The 23863-nt window shown below is 38.5% G+C and overlaps 2 protein-coding genes and 1 long non-coding RNA gene across 3 annotated transcripts in view; 2 read left to right on the forward strand and 1 right to left on the reverse strand.

The window, feature by feature from the left end:
* LOC113650532 (lactose-binding lectin l-2-like) overlaps nt 1–23863 on the forward strand; it is a 214377-nt gene that overhangs the window by 67958 nt on the left and 122556 nt on the right. The gene's annotated exons all lie outside the window — the stretch shown is intronic.
* Nucleotides 9743–10581, forward strand: LOC125139004. The gene is made up of 3 exons (XR_007138098.1): nt 9743–10048; nt 10140–10207; nt 10292–10581. It is a non-coding gene; the product is annotated as an uncharacterized LOC125139004 (long non-coding RNA).
* Nucleotides 12608–15202, reverse strand: LOC113653818 (type-2 ice-structuring protein). The gene is made up of 8 exons (XM_027163652.2): nt 15143–15202; nt 14988–15067; nt 14671–14691; nt 14554–14577; nt 13566–13675; nt 13112–13246; nt 12896–13007; nt 12608–12782 (listed from the first exon to the last, which is right to left on the reverse strand). Exons 2-8 carry the CDS (start codon nt 15046–15048, stop codon nt 12712–12714), a joined length of 534 nt encoding a protein of 177 aa, XP_027019453.1. The 5' UTR covers nt 15049–15067; nt 15143–15202; the 3' UTR covers nt 12608–12711.

Consider the following 23863-nt stretch of genomic DNA (forward strand, 5'->3'; position numbering starts at 1 on the left):
AAAGGGTCTTTAAATCGAAGGGAATTTAAAGGGTCGGGATTTAAGCAAGTCGTACCGGATTGGGCGCGCCAGAAACGGCTAATTAGCAGCTGCACTTGACTCTGAGGCCTGCCTGAACTAATGCGAAGCTTAATGATTTTGTTACTGCACATGAATAATTTAATATTATAGACTATGTACTATAATGTCGGTGGAGTCAGCTTAAAGCTTTGAAGACGTGATTGCTCAGTTGTAAGAAACTGATCTCTAGCAAAGTCACTTAAAGTATATGCATAGAACTCACTTACTCATTTCCTTATGCATTCTGTGTTAAATAAGGTACTGGTACCTTTTTCCATGGAATCTGGGGCTGCTGTCCAGTAGCAATAGACATTTGTTTTGATTTGAAACAAACTCAGCACTTAGTATTTTTTTAAAACTGAGCTATGAGCTATGTCTCGTCAGGCTGAAGTGGTGCTACTCCTTATTCTCACTACAGCAGCAACAGCCTTTGGTAATATTCTTAGCTTTATTGAGCAGGATATTACAAATTAAACTTCATTTGTTTACAGTGAAATTTCTGTTAGGAAATATGACTTTCTACTTATCAAAGATGAGATGTAATATTTTTACATATACAGTGGTATATACATCTACAGATATACAGTACATCTATAGATAGGCTAAAGTGCAAGTTTGAGTACAGTGGCGTAAGAGTGCAGTTTGGTGGCTTCACGAAGAAATGACTTGCAAAAACCTACGCACTTGTGTGTGTGTGTGTGTTAGTGTTATGCATTACACCTGAATTAATGAATATTAGAAAATGAATGAATATCAAACTGTTAAAGCTCTCATTCGCACTTATGACCATGCAGAGAAGCCAACATGGATCGGCCTTTCTGGCTGTCAGCAGGTTTGCTAGGTATTAAGCAAATTTTATAAAATAATAGATGGACAAAGGCAGATGAAGAAACTCAGGTTTTATCAAATATTACAGCCTGTAACAGACTGTCCACTGTTCTTACTATCAGAAATTCAAATGGTTCTGGTCTGATGCCACCACATTGACCTTCACCAAGTGGAAAGAACCAAATCATTCAAATCATTCTGTGTGTATATCAACTTCGGCAGTAAGCAGATCTTGTGCCCTGCGATGGGTTGCCACTCCGTTCAGGGTGTATCCTGCCTTGATGCCCGAGATAGGCAAAGGCTCCCCGTGACCCGAGAAGTTTGGATAAGTGGTAGAAAATGAACGAATGAGTAAGCAGATCTAGAAACTTTTTTTGCAGCTGCATTGTGTTCTTTTCTAAATTAAAGTTTTGTGTGGCTTTTTGATTAAAATAATTTTTTAAATGATATTTTTTCTGTTTGCAGAATAGAAGGACTGGAATGACATTAACTGTAAAAAGCAATATCCCCTTGTGTGTGCCAAAAGGATTTAATGAAATTCTCCAAGCATTACCTCACTGATGAATTTTTAAAAATCTAACTGTGCAACTTAATTTGATGAATAAAAAAAATCTTCAGGCTTTAGTGTTTATGAAATTATTATATAAATGATTATCATTTTGAAATAAACTCACAGAAAATAAACAAACGTCTCAGTTAATTCCTTTCATTTCATTAATCACCCAACAAATGGTGTTTACTTTATAATTCGACTCTTTAGAAAATATGAGCCTTTAAGAAATGTTTTTATTCAGCATAGGTTGATGCTATTTAAATGTGTCTTTCTTATGGGATCTCATCTGGTTTGTGTTTAATGACAGCAATTTCCTTCCAACCGACACACATTTTGTTTGGTCTCAAATATCAGATTTTCCATTTCCATTTCAACTTTGCATATAAGTTCAGTAAATCTCAGCTGCTGTGTTGAGAATATTTTTTCCCTCTTAACTGTTCTAAGGCAGTGGTTCCCAAACTGGGGTACGCATACCCCCGGGGGTACGCCACGTGACGGAGGGGGTACGTGAACAAAATTCTAAAATGTACTGTCAATGTAATTATACCGCACCTAATAGTCAACCATACATGTATTTAAACTAAATATAAAGACGTGTCCCCTCTAGTGTATTCACAGCAAAGTGACATCCAATCAAATTGCCCATCTGTCCATATTTGCTGTCCGGTATATACATGATGTTATTTTCCAGAGACGAGCAATGCAAACAACTGGATTCGCCATCCATTCTGCCACCCCACAGCACACCTGCCCATTTCTGATCAAGAGAGTGTCATTGAAATCTCTACGAGTGGCACTTTGAAAATTGAGTTTACACAAAAATCACTACCAGATTTCTGGATAGCCTTGTGTGCAGAGTATCCTGCTTTAGCAGATCGCGCTTTGAAAACATTACTGCCCTTCTCGACAACATACCTGTGTGAAAGTGGGTTTTCTGCACTTACCAGCATAAAGAACAAATATTGACACAGACTCTGCATAGAGAATATTTTAAGATTAAAACTGTCTCTGATACAACCAAACATCCCAGAGTTTTGCAAGTCATTTCAAGCACATCCATCTCATTAAATGGTGAGTAATTTAAAAAAATATATATGATTTGTATACTAAAGTTGTGTTTGATCAAATAAGTTAATTTTATGAAGGTACATGTGTTTAAATGTACAGTACGTTTAAAACAACAATTTTAACAACCACAATTATAAGAGAGAGTGAGTGTGTGTGTGTTCGGCTTCCAGGGGTACGCAGAATGAGGCTAAATCCCTGGGGGGTACGTCTCTGTAAAAAGTTTGGGAACCACTGTTCTAAGGAAACCAGCAGGAATGAATTGCATAGTTTAAGTCTATAATCATAGTGTATAATCAGTGCATAGACAAAGTTCTTTGTTCGATTATAAAAATGCAACTGAAACAGGAAATGTAAAGGCACATATGTACAGTATCTAAGCCCATTAAACACATAAATGCATTTCTACATAATTTTTTTGTCCAAAATTGAATTGAATTGAATTGAATCTATGCCTGGGATTAAAACAGGCAAACATAATTAGTTATAATAAAATCTTTAATCGAGTCTGTGATCGAGGGTCTATAATGATAAATAATGATAAACATGCTACAGACAAAGCTAAGACAGAGTGCAGGATTATTGAAGTCCGTGAACATGAATCAGAAATGATTGACACACACACAGGGGATCACCAGAATGAGAGTAACTGAATCCTTAACTTGAAGAAGTAGATATTGGAGAGTATCGAAATGCTCCGGAGCAAAGACGAAGGAAGGGTAGCCGTGGGAGGGATGAATGAGAACAGGAGTTGTGGAAGTTGTGAATTGGGATGAATGAGAACACTAGCTTTGGTGAAGGCTTTGTTCAGCTCTTCGAAGGACTTTGTAGCTAAGGGAGACCAGGACAGGGACTTCGGTTTGCCTCGGAAAAGTGAAGTGAGGGGTGTGACTATGAGGCTGAAGTCTGTAGAAATTAGCAAATCCCAGGAAGTGTTGAATCTCCTTGATGGTGCAGGGAATTGGCCAATTCTGGATGGCTTTCACCTTCCCCTAGTGCATAGAAATTCCGGTAGCTGATACATTATACCCTAGAAAGGCAATTCTCTGTCGAACCAGAGAAGGGCGTTGGGCTGGCCATGGGGGATGCGGCTACGGTGGCAGAGGAAGACAGGTGACAGGTGCGGTGGGGCTGGATTGTAGCGATGAGCAAACAGAGTGGAAATTTATTGAAGTCCGTGAACATAATCAGAAATGAATGACACCAAGCACCAAACAGTTGCAGCACACGCAAACACACACACAGTGGATATCACCGGGATCTGAGTAACTGAATCCTTAACTTGAGGAAGTAGTTCTTTGGCACCAGGACCTGGGAGAGAGGGGAGAGAGACAAGTGAGTTGTAGGGCTTGAAGTGAGATACATGAAAGACTGAGTGCTAGTAAGTTTGATTTTAAATGCCACCGGATTGATCTCCTTTATGATTTTGAAGGGTTCGATGTACTGGGGACTCAGCTTTTTGCAGGGGAGCGTGGGACTGGTGTTCCTAGTGGACAACAGTATCTTCTGCCCCACTTGGTACGATGGCGTGGATGAACGATGAATATCTGCTGCCCTCTTGTGTCTTCTAACAGCTCCCTGCAAATGATGGTATGCGAGTCCCATACACTCTCACGGAAACGGTAATCGACTGATTGGACATCCAAAGGTTCATCCGATCAGGGACAGAAAGTGGCTGGTAGCTGAATACACACTGAAATGGCATTAAGCCAGTAGTTTGTTGCCTCAGGGAGTTCTGTGCATACTCGGCCCATGGAAGAAACTGACCCCAGGTGTTCTGGTGGAGCTGACAGAATGCTCGGAGGAATTTACTGATGTCTTGGATCTTCCTCTCGGTCTGACCACTGATTGAGGATGATATCCTCAGCAGAGGCTTATGGCCACACTTAGTCGCTGGAAGAAAGACCAGACTCTGGAGGTGAATTGGGTACCACAATCAGAGACAATGTCTTCAGGAATTCCAAAATCTCTGAAGACATGCTTGAAGAAGAGTTCTGCAGTTTCCATGGCAGTGGGGAGGGCTTTGAGGGGGATTAGCTTGAGGGATTTAGAGAAATGGTCGGCCACATGAGGATGCAGGTCTTGCCCTCAGAGGCAGGCAGATCTGTGGCGAAGTCAACCCCTAAGTGTGACCATGGACAGTTGGGAATGGGAAGAAGATGACGTTTTCCCATGGGCAGATGTTGAGCAGTTTTGGTGGTGGCACGGACTAAGCATCCTAAAACAAACTCTCTGACATCTTGGGCCATCTCGGGCCACTAGAACTTCCCCTGAAGGAGTGAGAGGGTTCAACTGATACCAGGGTGACTAGTACCAACAGAGGTATGTATTTGGTTGATGAGGGGCATGCATTGAGATGAAGGTATGAACTGAACATTGGGTGGACATTCCGGTGGAGGAGTGACAGAACTTTCCACTTCAGGTACCCACTGGAAGAATGTTCTCAGGCTGCTTAGATTCCTCATCAAGCATAAGGATGTGTGGTAAAGGATCAGCTTTCTTGTTCTTCACTCCTGGAGGGAAGGTGATGGTGAAGCGAGTAAAGAACAAGGCCCAGCGAGCTTGGTGAGGATTCAATCTCTTAGCATCTCGGAGATGTAAATTCTTATGATTCACTGAAAATGAGGATTGGGTGCCCTCTAACCAGTGTCTCCATTCTTCCAGGGCAAGTTTTATGTCTAGAAGTTCGCGGTTACCTATGTCATAATTGACCTCTGCCAGGGTGAACTTATGAGAGAAGAAGGGGCATGGATGGAGTACATGGGTCTTACTGTGGGGTTGTGAGAGGACTGCCCCGACAGCTGCAGTGGAGGCGTCTACTTCTACGATGAAGGGAAGTTATGGATTGGGATGAATGAGAACAGGAGCTTTGGTGAAGGCTTTTTCAGCTCTTCGAAGGACTTTGTAGCTAAGGGATACCAGGACAGGGACTTCGGTTTACCTCGAAAAAGTGAAGTGAGGGGTGTGACTATGAGGCTGAAGTTGTGGATAAAACGTCTGTAGAAATTAGCAAATCTCAGGAATTCAATTCAATTCAATTCAAGTTTATTTGTATAGCGCTTTTTACAATAGACATTGTCTCAAAGCAGCTTTACAGAACATAAACACAGAGCAGAAGGTAAACATAATTAATGATAAAGGAATTAACGAATAATAAAAGAAATAAGAATTAACAGAATAAAAATTCTAGATTATTATTAGATGTATATAGTTCACAGTGTGTATGTATTTATTCCCCTATGAGCAAGTCTGAGGTGACTCAGGCAGCAGTGGCAAGGAAAAACTCCCTTGGTAAAGGAAGAAACCTTGAGAGGAACCGGACTCAAGGGGGAACCCATCCTCATATGGGTGACACTGGGGGTGTGATTGTAATATACAGTCAGTTAAATGTGTATTGGTGTAAGGTTCAAGAACTTCTGATCTCCTGAGTACCACAGAGTCTAACTGGAGATGTTTCAGGATTCTTAGAGTTCTTAGAGTCGGCCTCGGCTCAGTGGACGTCCAAAGGCTTCGTCCCACAGAGGACGTTGGGAGCTGGTACAGTGTCTGGATGCCTCGGGATAGGTACAAAGAGAGAAGCAGTGGAAAGGGATTAACATATCTGCTGTTCATAAAAATGTGCTGGTCTGATGTACTGGTGCATGATATTATGGGATGTATTATGTGTACGCCTGACTAAAGAGATGAGTTTTTAATCTACATTTAAACTGGGAAAGTGTGTCTGCGCCTCGAACACTATCAGGAAGACTATTCCAAGTTTGGGAGCTAAGCTTAGGAAGTGTTGAAGCTCCTGGATGGTGCAGGGAATTGGCCAATTCTGGATGGCTTTCACCTTCCCCTTGTCCATAGAAATTCTGGTAGCTGATACATTATACCCTAGAAAGGCAATTCTCCGCCGAACCAGAGAAGGGCGCCAGGCTGACCATGGGGTATGCGACCACAGTGGCAGAGGAAGACAGGTGACAGGTGTGGTGGTGCTGGATTGTAGCGATTAGCAAAGAAGGTCCACTAGTTTGTAAATGGGATCCAATGCTGGAACGTTCATCGTCCTTCCGGTATTGGGTCTGGTCTTCTGTAATGATAAACATGCTACAGACAAAGGTAAGCAAAACAGAGTGGAGATTATTTATTATAGCTGCATCATTATTAATAGAACTTTATAAGCTTGGCTTGGATGATTGCCCAGAAGAAAGAGAGTTTATCTTATCTATCAAGATGCTCAGTGTCATTATAGTTGTTATGGATGAAGCACCTGCCTCGCCTCCCGACCGCCACCAGAGGGAACCTTCTCCCACAAACCACCGCTCCTGTCATGATTACACCACCAGCTGCTTTCAATCACCTGCTTCCTATAAAGCATGAACTTGAACTTCCTTTCTCTGTGAGGTCTGGATTTGCCTCTGCTATCGGTCTGAGCGTTTTTCTGTCTGTGTATTCCTGGTTTTTGACTCTGTTTTGATTTTGCTCCATTCTATAATTGTATGCCGCCTGCCCCGACCTCGTGCTTGCATTATTGTTTCTGATTTTTGCCTCATCTTCGATATTGTGTTTCCTGATTCTGACCTAAGTCTGTTGTACCTTGAGCTTGAATTAAAGAGTGTGCAAATGGATCCTCCGTCTCACGACCTGTCATTATGTTTTATTACATATTACAAAGAAATTTTAAAGGTGTAAATTTATAAAGGTGCAGCAAGATTGTAAAAGAATATAATTATAAATTAAGTGGTGGTTTCCCGGACTGGGATAAACACTAATCTTAGAATTAAAATGTACATTTAAACTGGATTAACTGAAAAATCATTTCTCAGACATGGTTTAAAACAGTCTCAGACTTTCCTTATTAAATTATAAAGTCAGATTTCCTAAAGGACGATCAGAGGTAGTCTAAGTTTAAGTGAAGGCATAACTTAAACCTGGCCAGAGGCAGGTTTAACTTCAGATTAACTGATGTTGGCCTCCAGGTTGACATCAGCAAAAGAAGAAAATGGATTACTTGGACTATTTTAATGATGATGAAAGGGTACCACCAAGACTGATAGGCAGGCAATTATAGACAGGAGCAACCCGCTGAAGGAGTTTGATGAAATGAACTTTCGTGACCGTTTTTGTACAAATGTACAAATATAATATAGCTGACAATTATTTTGCTTGAATCAAGGCTTTCATCTCACTCTTTAAGGGGAAGGCCTATCCCTCCTTCCCTACAAATACTGATTACCTTGAGGTTGTAACAGTCACTGCCTGTCACAGGGTTTAACACAGTTTTTGTTAATAATTCATCCTGGCTACTAGGGTGACACATAGGGATATGTCCTGTAGGGGATAAAACAGGAAGTTGAAGAGTAAAAAGAGAGATCCTGTTTGGAGTTACCTCATGCTCTGTGGTGATGGCCATCTTACCCGAGCTTTGAGAACCTTTATTGTCTTCCTGCTCCAAGAGGATTATTTGTTATGACTATGACTATGTGTGATTGGTATGGACAGATGTATTGCTTACTCGGCTGAAGAAACTCTATCTGGGATTCTGACCACAGACCTTAACCTTCAACGCCTTCTTGTCATCTACAGATAAGACTGTTTTCTGTTTACTGGACTATCTTTTGATCTCACCTGTAATGGACTTAATGCCTGTTGGGTATATATAGCTCATGGAAGCTTAAAAAGTTGTATGTATGTATGTATATATTTGTGTGGCTTGACAACTTATGGGATGTGGGTATGTTAAACATAAATATGTTGAATACAAATGATGCAAACAACAAAAGAAATGATTCCCCCTTGTAATTAATATAGCATGAACAGTGCAAAGTAGCTGAGACTGTTATAAGGTTTTTGGCATGTGGAACATTCCATCGTGAAACGGGAGATGTGTGTGGTGTGAGTGAACCAACTGTGTGCAAAATAGTCCACAAAGTCTGTAATGCTATATGTAAACTAAAAGATGACTACATCAGGTTCCCTGATGCTGCTACCCAAACCATTTGCAAGGTGCAGTTTTATGAATATGGCAGTTTCCCTGGAGTCATTGGCTGCATTGTTGGGTGTCATATTCCCATAAAGTGTCCCTCTACACCAGATGCTGAAGCATACAGGAATCATAAAATCTGGTTCTCAATAAATGTGCACACCCACTATGCAGTTCTCCAACATTGTTGCACATTGGAAAGGTGGAACTCATGACTCATGATTTTACAAAACTCCTCTTTGTATGCTCATTTGGAAGGAGGACAACATAGTGAAATCACACTTAGTGACAGTGGGTATGCACAGAACGACTTCTTGTTCACCCCGTCTTCATGCAATCACAACAGAGCAACAGAGGTACAACCAAGCCCATATCCACACTAGAGGTATAGTGGAGGTCATTTCCAGTGTCTCACAACCACACTCACAATCGTTTTTCCAGAGGATTTTAAGAAGATGACAATTTAGAAATGATGATCGTAATTATTATTATACAGTTTCTTTAATTTCTGAATTACAGATATGTTTATGTCCCACTGTTTGTGCTACACAAAACAAACTTAATGGACTGATTTGTAAAAGTGGGCAAACCTAACAAATACACTCTTACCTGAAGTTGCTGGACTGTCCTTTGGCTTACTTTTTCGTTTGAGTTAAATTTAGTGCAAATTTTACTCCAGGCATTCTTTTTATTGCCTTCTTTTCATGCTGTGTTTTCTCAATAATTAGGTGGTTTGACGATTTTCTTCAAGAAATGCTTTCAAATTTACAGAAATTCTTTGAACGTTTCCATTTACCTTTGTCCATTGTTTGGTTGGATGATTCACTCCAGTTCCACACAATGCTAATGTGTGTTAAGATTCCATCCCTGGTTTTTGAAGTGTCCTCAGGTCATCACTATGTGCTTGTCATTAATATAATCAGGCTTCACGAAGAGTGGCCTGTAAGTCCTAATTTAGCTTAGACTCTCTAGTCTACAACTAATTCATCTTAACCTAAGTAGTGTCTCAGACAGCCTTTTTTTAATTCTGAATTTATTTAAGAAGAATTTTGCAAGTTCTGACTTTATTTAATACCTGTCTGGGAAACCGCCCCATCACACTTTTCTGATTTATTTTTACATAATCACTTCAGACCAAATGTGCTGTTTTCAGTAATAAACTCTGTTGTTAACCCACCTGTATGTACTTTGTCTTATATCATATATATGATATATATACTGCGATTCACAGTAGGCATAACAGATGCTCACTGTTTGTCAGCTTGATGTGATTGTGACCGTATGAACGAGGTACGAGTGGTGATTGACACTCATGACCACCAATCAGTGTCGAGAAGGCACTATTTAGAGCGGGTTGGTTTTGAGCCTGGGATGCGTCCCGTCCGTATCCTCCCCGTTTTCGTTTACTCTAGCGATTTCAGGTATGTGCGGTTAGCATGTAGCGTTGGCTAATTCGTTTTTAGTTATCTTTACTTGTTGCACTAATGGCTCGTTTATTGCACCCTTAGCCTGTCTTTTCATCACTGTGTGTGTCCCTGTCGGATGCTGTTCGGATCTGTTTACTGCCCACCTTTCAGGTATGAGGAAGTTGCATTATAAATCATGTCTAGCTTTAATGAGGGTCGGGTGGCGTGAGTAATGTGCAGTCCTTGTACTTCGGCTTAACAGCGGGTTATTTGAGGGCTGCGTATCCTGAGCGGCGAATTGATCCTCGTGAACTCCTTTATCCGCACTTGGTAAGTTGTCTGTTTTGCTAAGGGGAATTTCGGCGTGTAATTATGCAATTACTATTAATTCTGTTTTTGTACTATTTGTTATAGGATTCTCACTCTCTTTTCGTCCTGGCCATTATCACTGCAGTTTACTTTTTTCCTCCACTGCGCACCGAGTGACTAATATTGGCCTACAATCATTTAAAGGGACTTCTGCTGCTACCATCTGGTTTCTGGGATAGTTTTAACTTGTTCTGGTCTACTTTGGGGTGGACGATCGGGTATTTCTTGGGGCCGGCCTAAGAACGACGTGGCCGCTCCTTTTTAAACAGGATACACCCTGGACGGAGTGGAATCATCTTCTAACATAGCTTATAGTATGCATGCTATATACAGAATAAAATAAATGGTAAAATGTCACAAGTTACATTAAAAAAGTATTTGTGAAATGCAACCAAAACTATTTGGAGAGTAACAAACATTTAAATATGAAATGTAATTTTTATTCTGAAACATTGAACTATACAGGGAACTTACATTCAGCATCCTGAAGATAGTCTTGCCAAAAATCCAGTGTGGCACTCCTGTTGAAATCGCTTTCAGAATGAATTATTTGGAACAGACTCTCCAGATCAGCTGCTGTTAAAGCCTTCTCAGGCTTCATGGAAAGACATCATTTGCAGATGAAGGGATAAGCATCACAGAACCTAGGAGAAAAACAGTTTGAATGTCTTTGACAAAAGGTCTACCCTCTTACAATGCTGCAAATCCTAAGCTATTCCCAAACATTTATAAATGCCACTGGTTTAAGCTTGGTTCCAGAAAAAAATTAGGCTCAACTAGAACAGAAAACAGACCCAAACTTCGGAAAAAACACATTATATAAAAGTTATAAATTGAGTTGCAATTCAATGAGTAAATTAAGTACTTGATCCCCTACCAACCAACAATAATTCTGACTCCCACAGACTGGATATGGGCTCATGTGGTACACAGATTCATATAAGAGGGTGCTCCTAACAACAACTGTGTACAAAAGCTTGGTGAGAAGGAGACTATTGGAGTGATTATTTGCAAATTAATGAAATAAAAAATAATCATTGTTCGCCTTCGGTCTGGAGCTCCATGCAAGATTTCGTCTAATGGGGTAAGGATGATCATGAGGAAAGTGAAGGATCAGTCCAGAACTACATGGGAGGAGCATGTGAATGATCTCAATGCAGTTGGGACCATAGACCAAACAAACTATTGTAACACAATATGTCGCCATAGATTGAAATCCATCAGCGCCCACAAGGTCCCCCTTCTCAAGAAGGCACATGTACAGGTGCATCTCAATAAATTAGGATGTCGTGGAAATGTAATTTGTAATTTTAGTAAATAACTCAAATAGTGAAAATCATGTATTATACAAATTCAGTACACACAGAGTGAAGTAGTTTAAGTCTTTGGTACTTTTATCTGTGATGATTTTGGCTCACATTTTGTTTCTCATTAAAAAAACATATTGTACTTGAATGTGTGTAACATGCCAGTTGTGATTCCATTTTATGAAAATAAAAATAATATTGAATTGCAAAATATCCAAATATTTACTACGATCAATCAAAGAAATCATGTACAATATATAAATTTACAACTTCTAAAAATTAACAGTGCAGCATGGCATGGGAGGGGGATCAGCCTGTGGCACTGTTGAAGCACTATTGAAGACCAGGTTACTTTGTTAACAGCCTTCAGATTGTCTGTACTGTTTGGTTGGGTAGGGTGTTTCTCATCTTCCTTTTGTCAACACCGCACACATTCTCTATGGGTTCAGGTCAGGCAGGTTTTTTTCAATAAACATTTATTACAAGTATCGTGCCGGACAGAATTAATGGATGGTCTCCCTTTGATATTCTTTTTCAGAAACTTCCAGCTGATCCTAAATCTCAGATTGCCGGCTGAGCCTACGCTATGCTTCACCTTTGCACTGCCGTCCACCCTCCTGTGGCCCAGGCTTAGAGCCTGGATTTCTGCCCAAGTGCCCCTACAACCCCTTAAAGGAAGGAACTAGTTATTTTCTCTTTTTATCACTGACTTTCTGTTGCACTAAAATTGCACTAGAAATCTAAGAAGAAATAAAATCATAGACCTCAAAATGTATGCCTTTTAACTGCAAAACAGATTTCAGGGAAACTTCAGTACAGTATTATATCTGGCTATATAAATATTAATAAATTAATACCTCTCAGACCCCTGGTGTCCCCAGAACCCATTTTGAAATATCACCTTAAGGGATCTTGGGATGTTTTGACAAAACAATTCTGCATGTGTGATTCTGCATGTGTGATGTGTTAGATGGATCTATCTCTCTGAGAGTGTATTTAAAAATGACAATAAAACGATAAACACGAAGAAAATAAAAACATACACAACAAATAATTTGTTTTTTTAGATTTTTTTTATTGCTGAAGTTATGGAAGTCTGCCACAGAATCATTTTATAAATTCATCAGTGATGTTTGGTGAGATGCAGTAGGAAGCGTTTCAGTAACTTTCCTTGGCACACACAGAGGCATAGCGGTTCTCACAATTAATATCATTCCAGTTTTTAGAGGCTACAGATAACAGAAAAAATAGACTTGTAAATGTCATGGTATTTGAGTTAAAAAAAAAAAAGCAACACACCACAAGCTATTGAGATACATACAGAAGAAGAATTTTTGCTTACCACCAGCATTTATATGCACACAGCGCTCTCTGTTTTCATAATTATCTGGTTGTCCTTGTCTCCACTTGGTGAAAGTCAATTTGGTGCCATCAGACCAAAAGAATTGAAAAGCCTGAAAGATGAACAGAGGAAATCACAAGGTGTTATAGTGGATAACATTTTTGAGGTTTAAGTCAATAAATCATGCACCATGCAGTCAGATGATCCCCTGCTTACCTTCTGACAGTCACTGAGGCCGATGTATGTTAGAGCCTCCGTGGGGTCAAAACTACGGATAAGAGCCTTTATCTGCTGATATTCATTCTCACTGTGTATTGAGACCAAGTGTGCATCAAATTTCTGACAGAATTTCTAGAAAAACAAACAGAACTGTAACATCATTGCATGTTCTTACCTGCAGTTATTATGCACAATTAAGGAACTGACACTGTATACATCTCATAAATAAATCTCATTTTAAACTTCATAGAGGTACCAAACAGTTATAGTAGATATTGACCAAGACATAATCATTCATCTATTTTAGAATAATTTTCTGTCCTGTTACTGTGTTACTGTTCACAGCCTTTTACAAATCCATCAGTGATATGCTAATGAATAATGCTTTCACATTTTTCCCTTTGTGTAAATAGAGAAAATGTAAATACAGTTAGAAAGAATTAAAACAAACCTCTGCAGAAGCCCAATCCAGTTTGTCGCCGTTGTACAAGTAGCAGCGACCGAAATAGTAGGACCATCCAATTGGGCATTTGTCAGAAAATGCACGTATTACTTCCTGATCTAAAAAGATATACAATATTATATATATATATATATATATATATATATATATATATATATATATATATATATATATATATATATATGCGTGCACGCACACACACACACACTCACACACACACAAGTATGCATTCATATTTACATACGTATATGCACACACACACTTGTCTTGATATGCTGAAGCATTACAGTTTTTCTTCACTAGAACCAGTATGACAATGTCTCTGTGGACAAAGCAAATCTATAAAGACATGGTTTCCCAAAAGTGTAGCAAAGGAACCCAAGTGTCCCCTGTGGAGCTTGTGGAGCTTATTATCACATAAAACTAGAACAAGATGTTCAAAAAGCATACTTGTAGCCATAAAGTATACTTTGCTGGCTATAAAACGTTGTATAAAGACATACAGTACTGTGCAAATGTTTTTACGCATAAAATCTTTCTGTTAAATCCTTCTGTTTTAACATATATCCCAAGACAGACTCAATGATGTTGTGATCAGGTCTATGTGGGGGCCAAACCATCACTTACAAGACCCCCTGTTCTTCTCTAAATGGAAGATAGTTCTTAACAACATGATTCTTGCTTTAATCTTTTAGCTTTTGGTCTCAGTATATTCATTTTTGGCTGCTATAAATTACCGTGCAGCCCTTATTCATTCAGTTATGGCCTTAATAAATTCACTAGAAGCCTTAAGACTCTGTGGTGATAAAAAAAAAAAAAGAACCACTATGTTACCCCAATGGTTTTGTATATTTATAACTTCTGTAATAGAAAATTGTCAGTTTAAATAAATTAATTACATAAAAAGAAAGTAAAACTGGTACAAATGAAAACTGGTATTCTTTATCATACTGATCTGTGCAGGTATTTTAATTACCTTCCACAATGTCAGGATCAGCCTCTAGAAACCAGAAGAAAGGAAAGAGTAATTCAAGTCCTGGTGGTTACAATTACAATTTAGCTGCTTTTCAAGATTTTAATATTTTAATTTTACCTGATATTGGGTACTCCACAGCTTAAAAGGAATTTGGGGAAAGGTCATCATTTTTGGTCAATTATTTTTTCGATGTTGTTTATAGATACAGATGACGAATTTTAACGATGTTCAAAAAGAAAAAAGAAAATAAATTAGAGAGAGCGATCTGCCAATCGCACAATAAGAACCAAATGATATATTTATTAATAATGTGATATTTTCAAACAACCAAAATTATAGCTGTATTAAAATTTTACATAAAATGTATATAACATTTACTAACAATTTTATTTTTAGTTATAGCCTAATATCCTTAATAGAGCTAAGATTCTTACCCAAAGCTGCTCCTGCTGTGGCAAGAATAAGAAGCATCACCACTTTGGTCTGAGAAGCCATAGTTCTATGTTTTCACACACTGGAAGAAAAATACATGATTTCTGTTAATGTAATAAGAATTGTGTATGTTTTACCTCAATGCAACTCCACTTACATCTAATCAGGAGATTTTACTCGCTTGATGTAACAAATTAAGTTAAGTAATGATGCTTATATAGTGATACTGTCAGGAACTTCCTCTTTCCAAAGAAAAAAATGTTTTGCCTAAAACGAATAAATGGTAATTGCACAATGCTGTAAATGTTCTGTGAAGATGCAAAGATAAGGACATGGAAATATTTGAGCTGACGAAGCATGTTATAATGTTTGGACATGTAATTATTTTAACACATACAATGTTATTGTGGCTGTACATTCAGACATGGATGAAGGATGAAAGTATATTTAAACAAAACTACAACTGTGCAGTTGCCAGAGATGGGGGACTCGAGTCATATGACTTGACTCGAGTCAAGTCACAAATTTGAGACTTGAGACTTGCTTGAAAATATTAAAAAGACTCTGCTTGACTTTGACTTGACATTCATGACTTGAGACTTACTTGTGACTTGCACGTGTGACTTACTCCCACCTCTGGCAGTTGCCCCCAAATATATTTGGACACTTAGACCACAGTTACAAATGCAAGAAATTAACTGTATATTACATGAAACTGCTGTTATTTTGTTCATGTTCCTGCAAATTGCAGCCTTTTTTTATTCTTGAAGCTGATGAATGGTTTTCCCTGCATTAGTTTCTCTGTACCAATCCTTGTTGATTGTGTCTTGAATTTGGTATAACAGACGGGTGTTCTGCATGAGCTCAAGGCCATGGTCTATATGGGAGTAATTGAGGGGTTCCAGAGTGACTGGTTTTGGTTCTGAAAACACATGGGTCAGTGAGAGTTTGTGTGAATTTTGTTCACCATGTTTTATTTTCTTCTTGTTTGTGTCATCACCCAAAGTCTCACAACTTTTTTTTACACACATTACATTTGCTTCTTCATTATTGCTTACAAACAATTGCACATAAATGAATTACATGCGTACTTGTTTCTACATTCTACTGCATGGCACAGAGGTCCCTTCATGTCTCTATCTATACAGCATACTGTTGAATTGCCTCAAATATATTCATCCCCCTTGGTGTTTTTCTAAAAAACCTGTCCTGCTAGGAGATGAACCACCAACCCAGTATTAAATCTCTGGAAGACTGACACAGATTTCTGGAATCAGAAACTGGCTTGTATTTAGTGCCATCCAGTTTTAAGTCCTGAGCATTTTTTCAGTCCCTGCCACTGAAAAGGATCCCATGCAACGGTGTTGCCACCATCATGCTTTATTGTGGGTATGATACTCTCAAGGTTATGGAAAGTGTTGGGATTTTTCCCATGATGGCCAAAATGTCCAGAGAACCAGAGAGAATGTCTTCCACATTTGTTTCTCTTTTTTCTCTTACCACCTTCCATAACGCCCCACTGTGTGAGGAGTGTATGGCTTAAAGTGGTCTTATGGACTGACACCACCATCTCTGCTGTGGATACCTGCAGCTCCAACAGTGTCAGCGAATCAAGAATTCAAGAAACCTTTATTGTCATTTCAACCATACATAGCTGTTGCAGTATACAGTGAAATGAGACAACGTTTCTCCAGGGAACACGGTGCTACATAAAGCAATGACAGAGCTAAGGACTTAGTAAGTTAGTGCTAGCCAAATAAAGTGCATCTGTGCAACCTGGTGCAAACAGTGCAGGACAAGACAAAAATACAGTGCAGGACAAAAGACAGTGCAAACAAAAAATACAAGACATAACAAATAATGTAGCAGCAGTTGCATGAAGTAAAGTATTTAACTGCAACACAGCAATTAACTGAAATGTGAGAGAGCATGTGCAAAGAGCAAAAAACAGTGTCCAAAACAGCATGTAAACAGGTTGATGGATGTATATTGAAAGAGTGTTCATTTGGTGTAGGTCTGTGCAGCCCATACAGTTGATGTGTGTGTGTCTGTTGTGCTCATTACAGTACAGTTCGGTTATTAAGGAGTCTGATGGCTAGTGGAAAGAAACTGTTACACAGTCTGGTCGTGGACTGTAGTGATGCCATTGTCTTTACATTTTATTATAATGAATATAATAATTCTCGGTGTGTGGACAACAAACTTCGGTACTCTCATGTTCTCAGTCGGCAGACTTTTAATTGAACCCACCCGGTCCTCTTTTGTGTGTTTGGTTCTTTTCTAATTCTCCCTATATTAAGTGCCTCTGGGTTTGGTATATGCTGAGTTTCCTATGATCTATATTGTTGTTAAACCTTTGTATTTTGGCTGTCCTTACAGATTTTTAAATCTGAGTCTTTTCTTGTTTATAGACCTTGTTTTCGCTTGGATTTATTTATTTTTTTGCTTCTGACTGAACTTTGCCTGTTTTTACCTGTCTGTCTGGATTACGATTTAGAAGTTGTGTGTTTCATTACTCACATGTTCAGGTTTTTTTTTGAATGCATCACCTGTTTTTTGTTTATCTTGCCCAATTGTACTTGCCCTTTGGAACTGTTAGGTCATTTGATTAGTTTCAATTATTCACTCTTTCAAGGTATTTTTTTTATTTAACTTCAAAGATTTGGACTGTTTTAGGTCTAGATAAAATCCAAATAAAGAGAAATTTGAATCGCAGGTTGTACAGGAAATAACAAAATGTTTGCATATCACTAACCTCTGGTCTCTTCGTTTCCTGCTATCTATGAATCTTATTTCAGTTAGGCTTTGTCATCTTGAAACAGAAGTTTGTTGCAGATGTCTGTATCACAGGAATCATCTGTTCAGTTTTATATCTATGATAAGTGTTGTTGTTTTTTTACCACTCATGGATTACAAAGCATGACCAACAAACTTTTGCAACTCTTGTGGGTTGGGGTTCATTTTTTTGGCCTAAATTGCACACTAGTAAACAGTTCTGACAAAAAGGTCTAAAAATTGTATTCAATAACTAGGAGATGGAAATAAGAGTAAAACAATACATAAAACTCAAATTTAATGTGGTACATTTTCAATTCTGCACAACTAAGCATTGTATGAATATGAATCTTAGTTTTCTATTTTAAATTGATTAAAACATTAGAAATCATAAAAGTACAATAACTATGCTGTGTGATTTGTTAGATCCAGAGTGTCCAGAGTGTCCTCCACCATGGGAGAGGTTCAGGGTTCCCTGTGTACATGTGTAAGAAAGTACTACAGAAAATGGATGAATGGAAGAACAATAACTGTGCAACCCATTCAAACTCTATTGAGCATAACAATACAAAAGCTGAAATTTTGTTAACTTCAACATGGCTAATTAAATATAACAATATTAAATCTCTCTCTCTCTCTCTCTCTCTCTCTCTCTCTCTCTCTCTCTCTCTCTCTCTCTCTCTCTCTCTCTCTCATTCTCTTTCTCTAAACCTATAAATGGTACTCCCGAGCTCTCAGTGTTCTGAGGTCCCTGTGTGTCCACTTCTTCTTTCTGGACTTATTTGATCCATCCTGACGTCCTACCCCTGGTTGGAGTCTCATCGCTTGGTGGTGCAGTCTGCTGGAGATAGATCTACATGGATAATTCAATTCAATTCAATTCAATTCAAGTTTATTTGTATAGCGCTTTTTACAATAGACATTGTCTCAAAGCAGCTTTACAGAACATAAACATAGAGCAGAAGGTAAACATAAGGAATAATAAAAGAAATAAGGAATAATGAAAGAAAAAGCATTAACAGAATAAAAATTCAAGATTATTATTAGATATAAATATGACCCATGGATAACACATGACCCATGGGATTGATGTAGATATTACTACTTGTAGACTATTATACTGTCTTTGAACTGCCATTGTGTCTGTCAGCTTTGTGCTCAGGTCTTCATCAGTGAACATTTGCAGGAAGAAATTAGTGTTAGGTCTATGATGAACTCAGAAAGTACCCTGACCTATTATTTCCCCAGCAGCTTTTGGTTGGAAAATTTCACTTGATAATAAAGCATTGTAGAAAAGCATTTACATTATTTACTGTCCAGTGTCACCCCAATGAGGATGAGGTTCCCTTCTGCATCTGCTTCATCTCAAGGTTTATTCCTCATATCATCATCAGTTTTTCCTCTCCAAAGATCACTTAGGACATATGTTAGAGATAAATAGTAACTTAATTTTAAACTTTGAAATTATTATTATATGTTTCTATTCTTTTGTAAAGCTACTCTGAGATAATGTCAGTTGTTAAAAGTGCGATAGAAATACATTTAATTGAATTGAAAATTCAATATTAGCTGTGACACAAAATAGGACAACAGTTTGATGTAAGAGAGAATAATAATAATAATAATAATAATAATAATAATAATAATAATAATAATAATAATAATAAAACAGTTTTTTACATGTTTTGTAAACAGACACTTGCCATTTATCCAATAAGTTTTGTAACACTGTTTGCTTGCTCATGGTGATGGGGAAAATGGCAGTTGCAGCTTTAATGTTGTGGTGTAGTTGGCACACTTATTACTTATATTTCACAATAAGGGACTTTTGTTATGTTTATAATGATCATTTGGTTAGATAATATTATGCTGAAAACACACATTGTCCCATCTCAATGTGCCTTGTGCCCACTCACCCAATTTCAGTCAGGACCACTTTGTCAAGAAGGTTTATTGAGCGATATGCATACAGTTAGTGTTGGTGGTATGGTTCTGTTCTGGGCTAATTTTCCCGTGCACCTTCCATGCACATGCATGGACGGAGCAGGGAGAGCGGCAGCTGGAGAATCGAAGAGACTTTAAAGGGTCTTTAAATCGAAGGGAATTTAAAGGGTCGGGATTTAAGGAAGTCGTACCGGATTGGGCGCGCCAGAAACGGCTAATTAGCAGCTGCACTTGACTCTGAGGCCTGCCTGAACTAATGCGAAGCTTAATGATTTTGTTACTGCACATGAATAATTTAATATTATAGACTATGTACTATAATGTCGGTGGAGTCAGCTTAAAGCTTTGAAGACGTGATTGCTCAGTTGTAAGAAACTGATCTCTAGCAAAGTCACTTAAAGTATATGCATAGAACTCACTTACTCATTTCCTTATGCATTCTGTGTTAAATAAGGTACTGGTACCTTTTTCCATGGAATCTGGGGCTGCTGTCCAGTAGCAATAGACATTTGTTTTGATTTGAAACAAACTCAGCACTTAGTATTTTTTTAAAACTGAGCTATGAGCTATGTCTCGTCAGGCTGAAGTGGTGCTACTCCTTATTCTCACTACAGCAGCAACAGCCTTTGGTAATATTCTTAGCTTTATTGAGCAGGATATTACAAATTAAACTTCATTTGTTTACAGTGAAATTTCTGTTAGGAAATATGACTTTCTACTTATCAAAGATGAGATGTAATATTTTTACATATACAGTGGTATATACATCTACAGATATACAGTACATCTATAGATAGGCTAAAGTGCAAGTTTGAGTACAGTGGCGTAAGAGTGCAGTTTGGTGGCTTCACGAAGAAATGACTTGCAAAAACCTATGCACTTGTGTGTGTGTGTGTGTGTGTGTGTGTTAGTGTTATGCATTACACCTGAATTAATGAATATTAGAAAATGAATGAATATCAAACTGTTAAAGCTCTCATTCGCACTTATGACCATGCAGAGAAGCCAACATGGATCGGCCTTTCTGGCTGTCAGCAGGTTTGCTAGGTATTAAACAAATTTTATAAAATAATAGATGGACAAAGGCAGATGAAGAAACTCAGGTTTTATCAAATATTACAGCCTGTAACAGACTGTCCACTGTTCTTACTATCAGAAATTTAAATGGTTCTGGTCTGATGCCACCACATTGACCTTCACCAAGTGGAAAGAACCAAATCATTCAAATCATTCTGTGTGTATATCAACTTCGGCAGTAAGCAGATCTTGTGCCCTGCGATGGGTTGCCACTCCGTTCAGGGTGTATCCTGCCTTGATGCCCGAGATAGGCAAAGGCTCCCCGTTACCCGAGAAGTTTGGATAAGTGGTAGAAAATAAACGAATGAGTAAGCAGATCTAGAAACTTTTTTTGCAGCTGCATTGTGTTTCTTTTCTAAATTAAAGTTTTGTGTGGCTTTTTGATTAAAATAATTTTTTAAATTATATTTTTTCTGTTTGCAGAATAGAAGGACTGGAATGACATTAACTGTAAAAAGCAATATCCCTTTGTGTGTGCCAAAAGGATTTACTGAAATTCTCCAAGCATTACCTCACTGATGAATTTTCAAAAATCTAACTGTGCAACTTAATTTGATCAATAAAAAAAATCTTCATGCTTTAGTGTTTATGAAATTATTATATAAATGATTATCATTTTGAAATAAACTCACAGAAAATAAACAAACATCTCAGTTAATTCCTTTCATTTCATTAATCACCCAACAAATGGTGTTTACTTTATAATTCGACTCTTTAGAAAATATGAGCCTTTAAGAAATTTATTCAGCATAGGTTGATGCTATTTAAATGTGTCTTTCTTATGGGATCTCATCTGGTTTGTGTTTAATGACAGCAATTTCCTTCCAACCGACACACATTTTGTTTGGTCTCAAATATCAGATTTTTCATTTCCATTTCAACTTTGCATATAAGTTCAGTAAATCTCAGCTGCTGTGTTGAGGATATTTTTTCCCTCTTAACTGTTCTAAGGCAGTGGTTCCCAAACTGGGGTACGCATACCCCCGGGGGTACGCCACGTGACGGAGGGGGTACGTGAACAAAATTCTAAAATGTACTGTCAATGTAATTATACCGCACTTAATAGTCAACCATACATGTATTTCTCAGACTAAATATAAAGACGTGTCCCCTCTAGTGTATTCACAGCAAAGTGATATCCAATCAAATTGCCCATCTGTCCATATTTGCTGTCCGGTATATACATGATGTTATTTTCCAGAGACGAGCAATGCAAACAACTGGATTCGCCATCCATTCTCTGCCACCCCACAGCACACCTGCCCATTTCTGATCAAGAGAGTGTCATTGAAATCTCTACGAGTGGCACTTTGAAAATTGAGTTTACACAAAAATCACTACCAGATTTCTGGATAGCCTTGTGTGCAGAGTATCCTGCTTTAGCAGATCGCGCTTTGAAAACATTACTGCCCTTCTCGACAACATACCTGTGTGAAAGTGGGTTTTCTGCACCAGCATAAAGAACAAATATTGACACAGACTCTGCATAGAGAATATTTTAAGATTAAAACTGTCTCTGATACAACCAAACATCCCAGAGTTTTGCAAGTCATTTCAAGCACATCCATCTCATTAAATGGTGAGTAATTTAAAAAAAAATATATGATTTGTATACTAAAGTTGTGTTTGATCAAATAAGTTAATTTTATGAAGGTACATGTGTTTAAATGTACAGTACGTTTAAAAAAAATCAAGACCACAATTATAAGAGAGAGTGAGTGTGTGTGTGTGTTCGGCTTCCAGGGGTACGCAGAATGAGGCTAAATCCCTGGGGGGTACGTCTCTGTAAAAAGTTTGGGAACCACTGTTCTAAGGAAACCAGCAGGAATGAATTGCATAGTTTAAGTCTATAATCATAGTGTATAATCAGTGCATAGACAAAGTTCTTTGTTCGAATAAAAATGCAACTGAAACAGGAAATGTAAAGGCACATATGTACAGTATCTAAGCCCATTAAACACATAAATGCATTTCTACATAATTTTTTTGTCCAAAATTGAATTGAATTGAATTGAATTGAATCTATGCCTGGGATTAAAACAGGCAAACATAATTAGTTATAATAAAATCTTTAATCGAGTCTGTGATCGAGGGTCTATAATGATAAATAATGATAAACATGCTACAGACAAAGCTAAGACAGAGTGCAGGATTATTGAAGTCCGTGAACATGAATCAGAAATGATTGACACACACACAGGGGATCACCAGAATGAGAGTAACTGAATCCTTAACTTGAAGAAGTAGATATTGGAGAGTATCGAAATGCTCCGGAGCAAAGACGAAGGAAGGGTAGCCGTGAGAGGGATGAATGAGAACAGGAGTTGTGGAAGTTGTGAATTGGGATGAATGAGAACACTAGCTTTGGTGAAGGCTTTGTTCAGCTCTTCGAAGGACTTTGTAGCTAAGGGAGACCAGGACAGGGACTTCGGTTTGCCTCGGAAAAGTGAAGTGAGGGGTGTGACTATGAGGCTGAAGTCTGTAGAAATTAGCAAATCCCAGGAAGTGTTGAATCTCCTTGATGGTGCAGGGAATTGGCCAATTCTGGATGGCTTTCACCTTCCCCTCGTCCATAGAAATTCCGGTAGCTGATACATTATACCCTAGAAAGGCAATTCTCTGTCGAACCAGAGAAGGGCGTTGGGCTGGCCATGGGGGATGCGGCTACGGTGGCAGAGGAAGACAGGTGACAGGTGTGGTGGGGCTGGATTGTAGCGATGAGCAAACAGAGTGGAAATTTATTGAAGTCCGTGAACATAATCAGAAATGAATGACACCAAGCACCAAACAGTTGCAGCACACGCAAACACACACACAGTGGATATCACCGGGATCTGAGTAACTGAATCCTTAACTTGAGGAAGTAGTTCTTTGGCACCAGGACCTGGGAGAGAGGGGAGAGAGACAGGTGAGTTGTAGGGCTTGAAGTGAGATACATGAAAGACTGAGTGCTAGTAAGTTTGATTTTAAATGCCACCGGATTGATCTCCTTTATGATTTTGAAGGGTTCGATGTACCGGGGACTCAGCTTTTTGCAGGGAAGCGTGGGACTGGTGTTCCTAGTGGACAACAGTATCTTCTG

Source organism: Tachysurus fulvidraco, chromosome 1 (genome assembly GCF_022655615.1).
Source record: "Tachysurus fulvidraco isolate hzauxx_2018 chromosome 1, HZAU_PFXX_2.0, whole genome shotgun sequence".
In the NCBI taxonomy this organism is placed as follows: domain Eukaryota; kingdom Metazoa; phylum Chordata; class Actinopteri; order Siluriformes; family Bagridae; genus Tachysurus; species Tachysurus fulvidraco.

What these genes read in the sequence shown, in the direction of transcription:
- LOC113653818 (XM_027163652.2), bottom strand. Translation starts at nt 15,048, where the DNA reads ATGGCTTCTCAGACCAAAGTGGTGATGCTTCTTATTCTTGCCACAGCA. An exon ending in TGGATTGGGCTTCTGCAGAG is followed by an intron (nt 13,247 to 13,565) that starts GTTTGTTTTAAT and finishes TTGTTTTTCTAG; the next exon opens with AAATTCTGTCAGAAATTTGA. An exon ending in TGTGCATATAAATGCTGGTG is followed by an intron (nt 12,783 to 12,895) that starts GTAAGCAAAAAT and finishes TGTTATCTGTAG; the next exon opens with CCTCTAAAAACTGGAATGAT.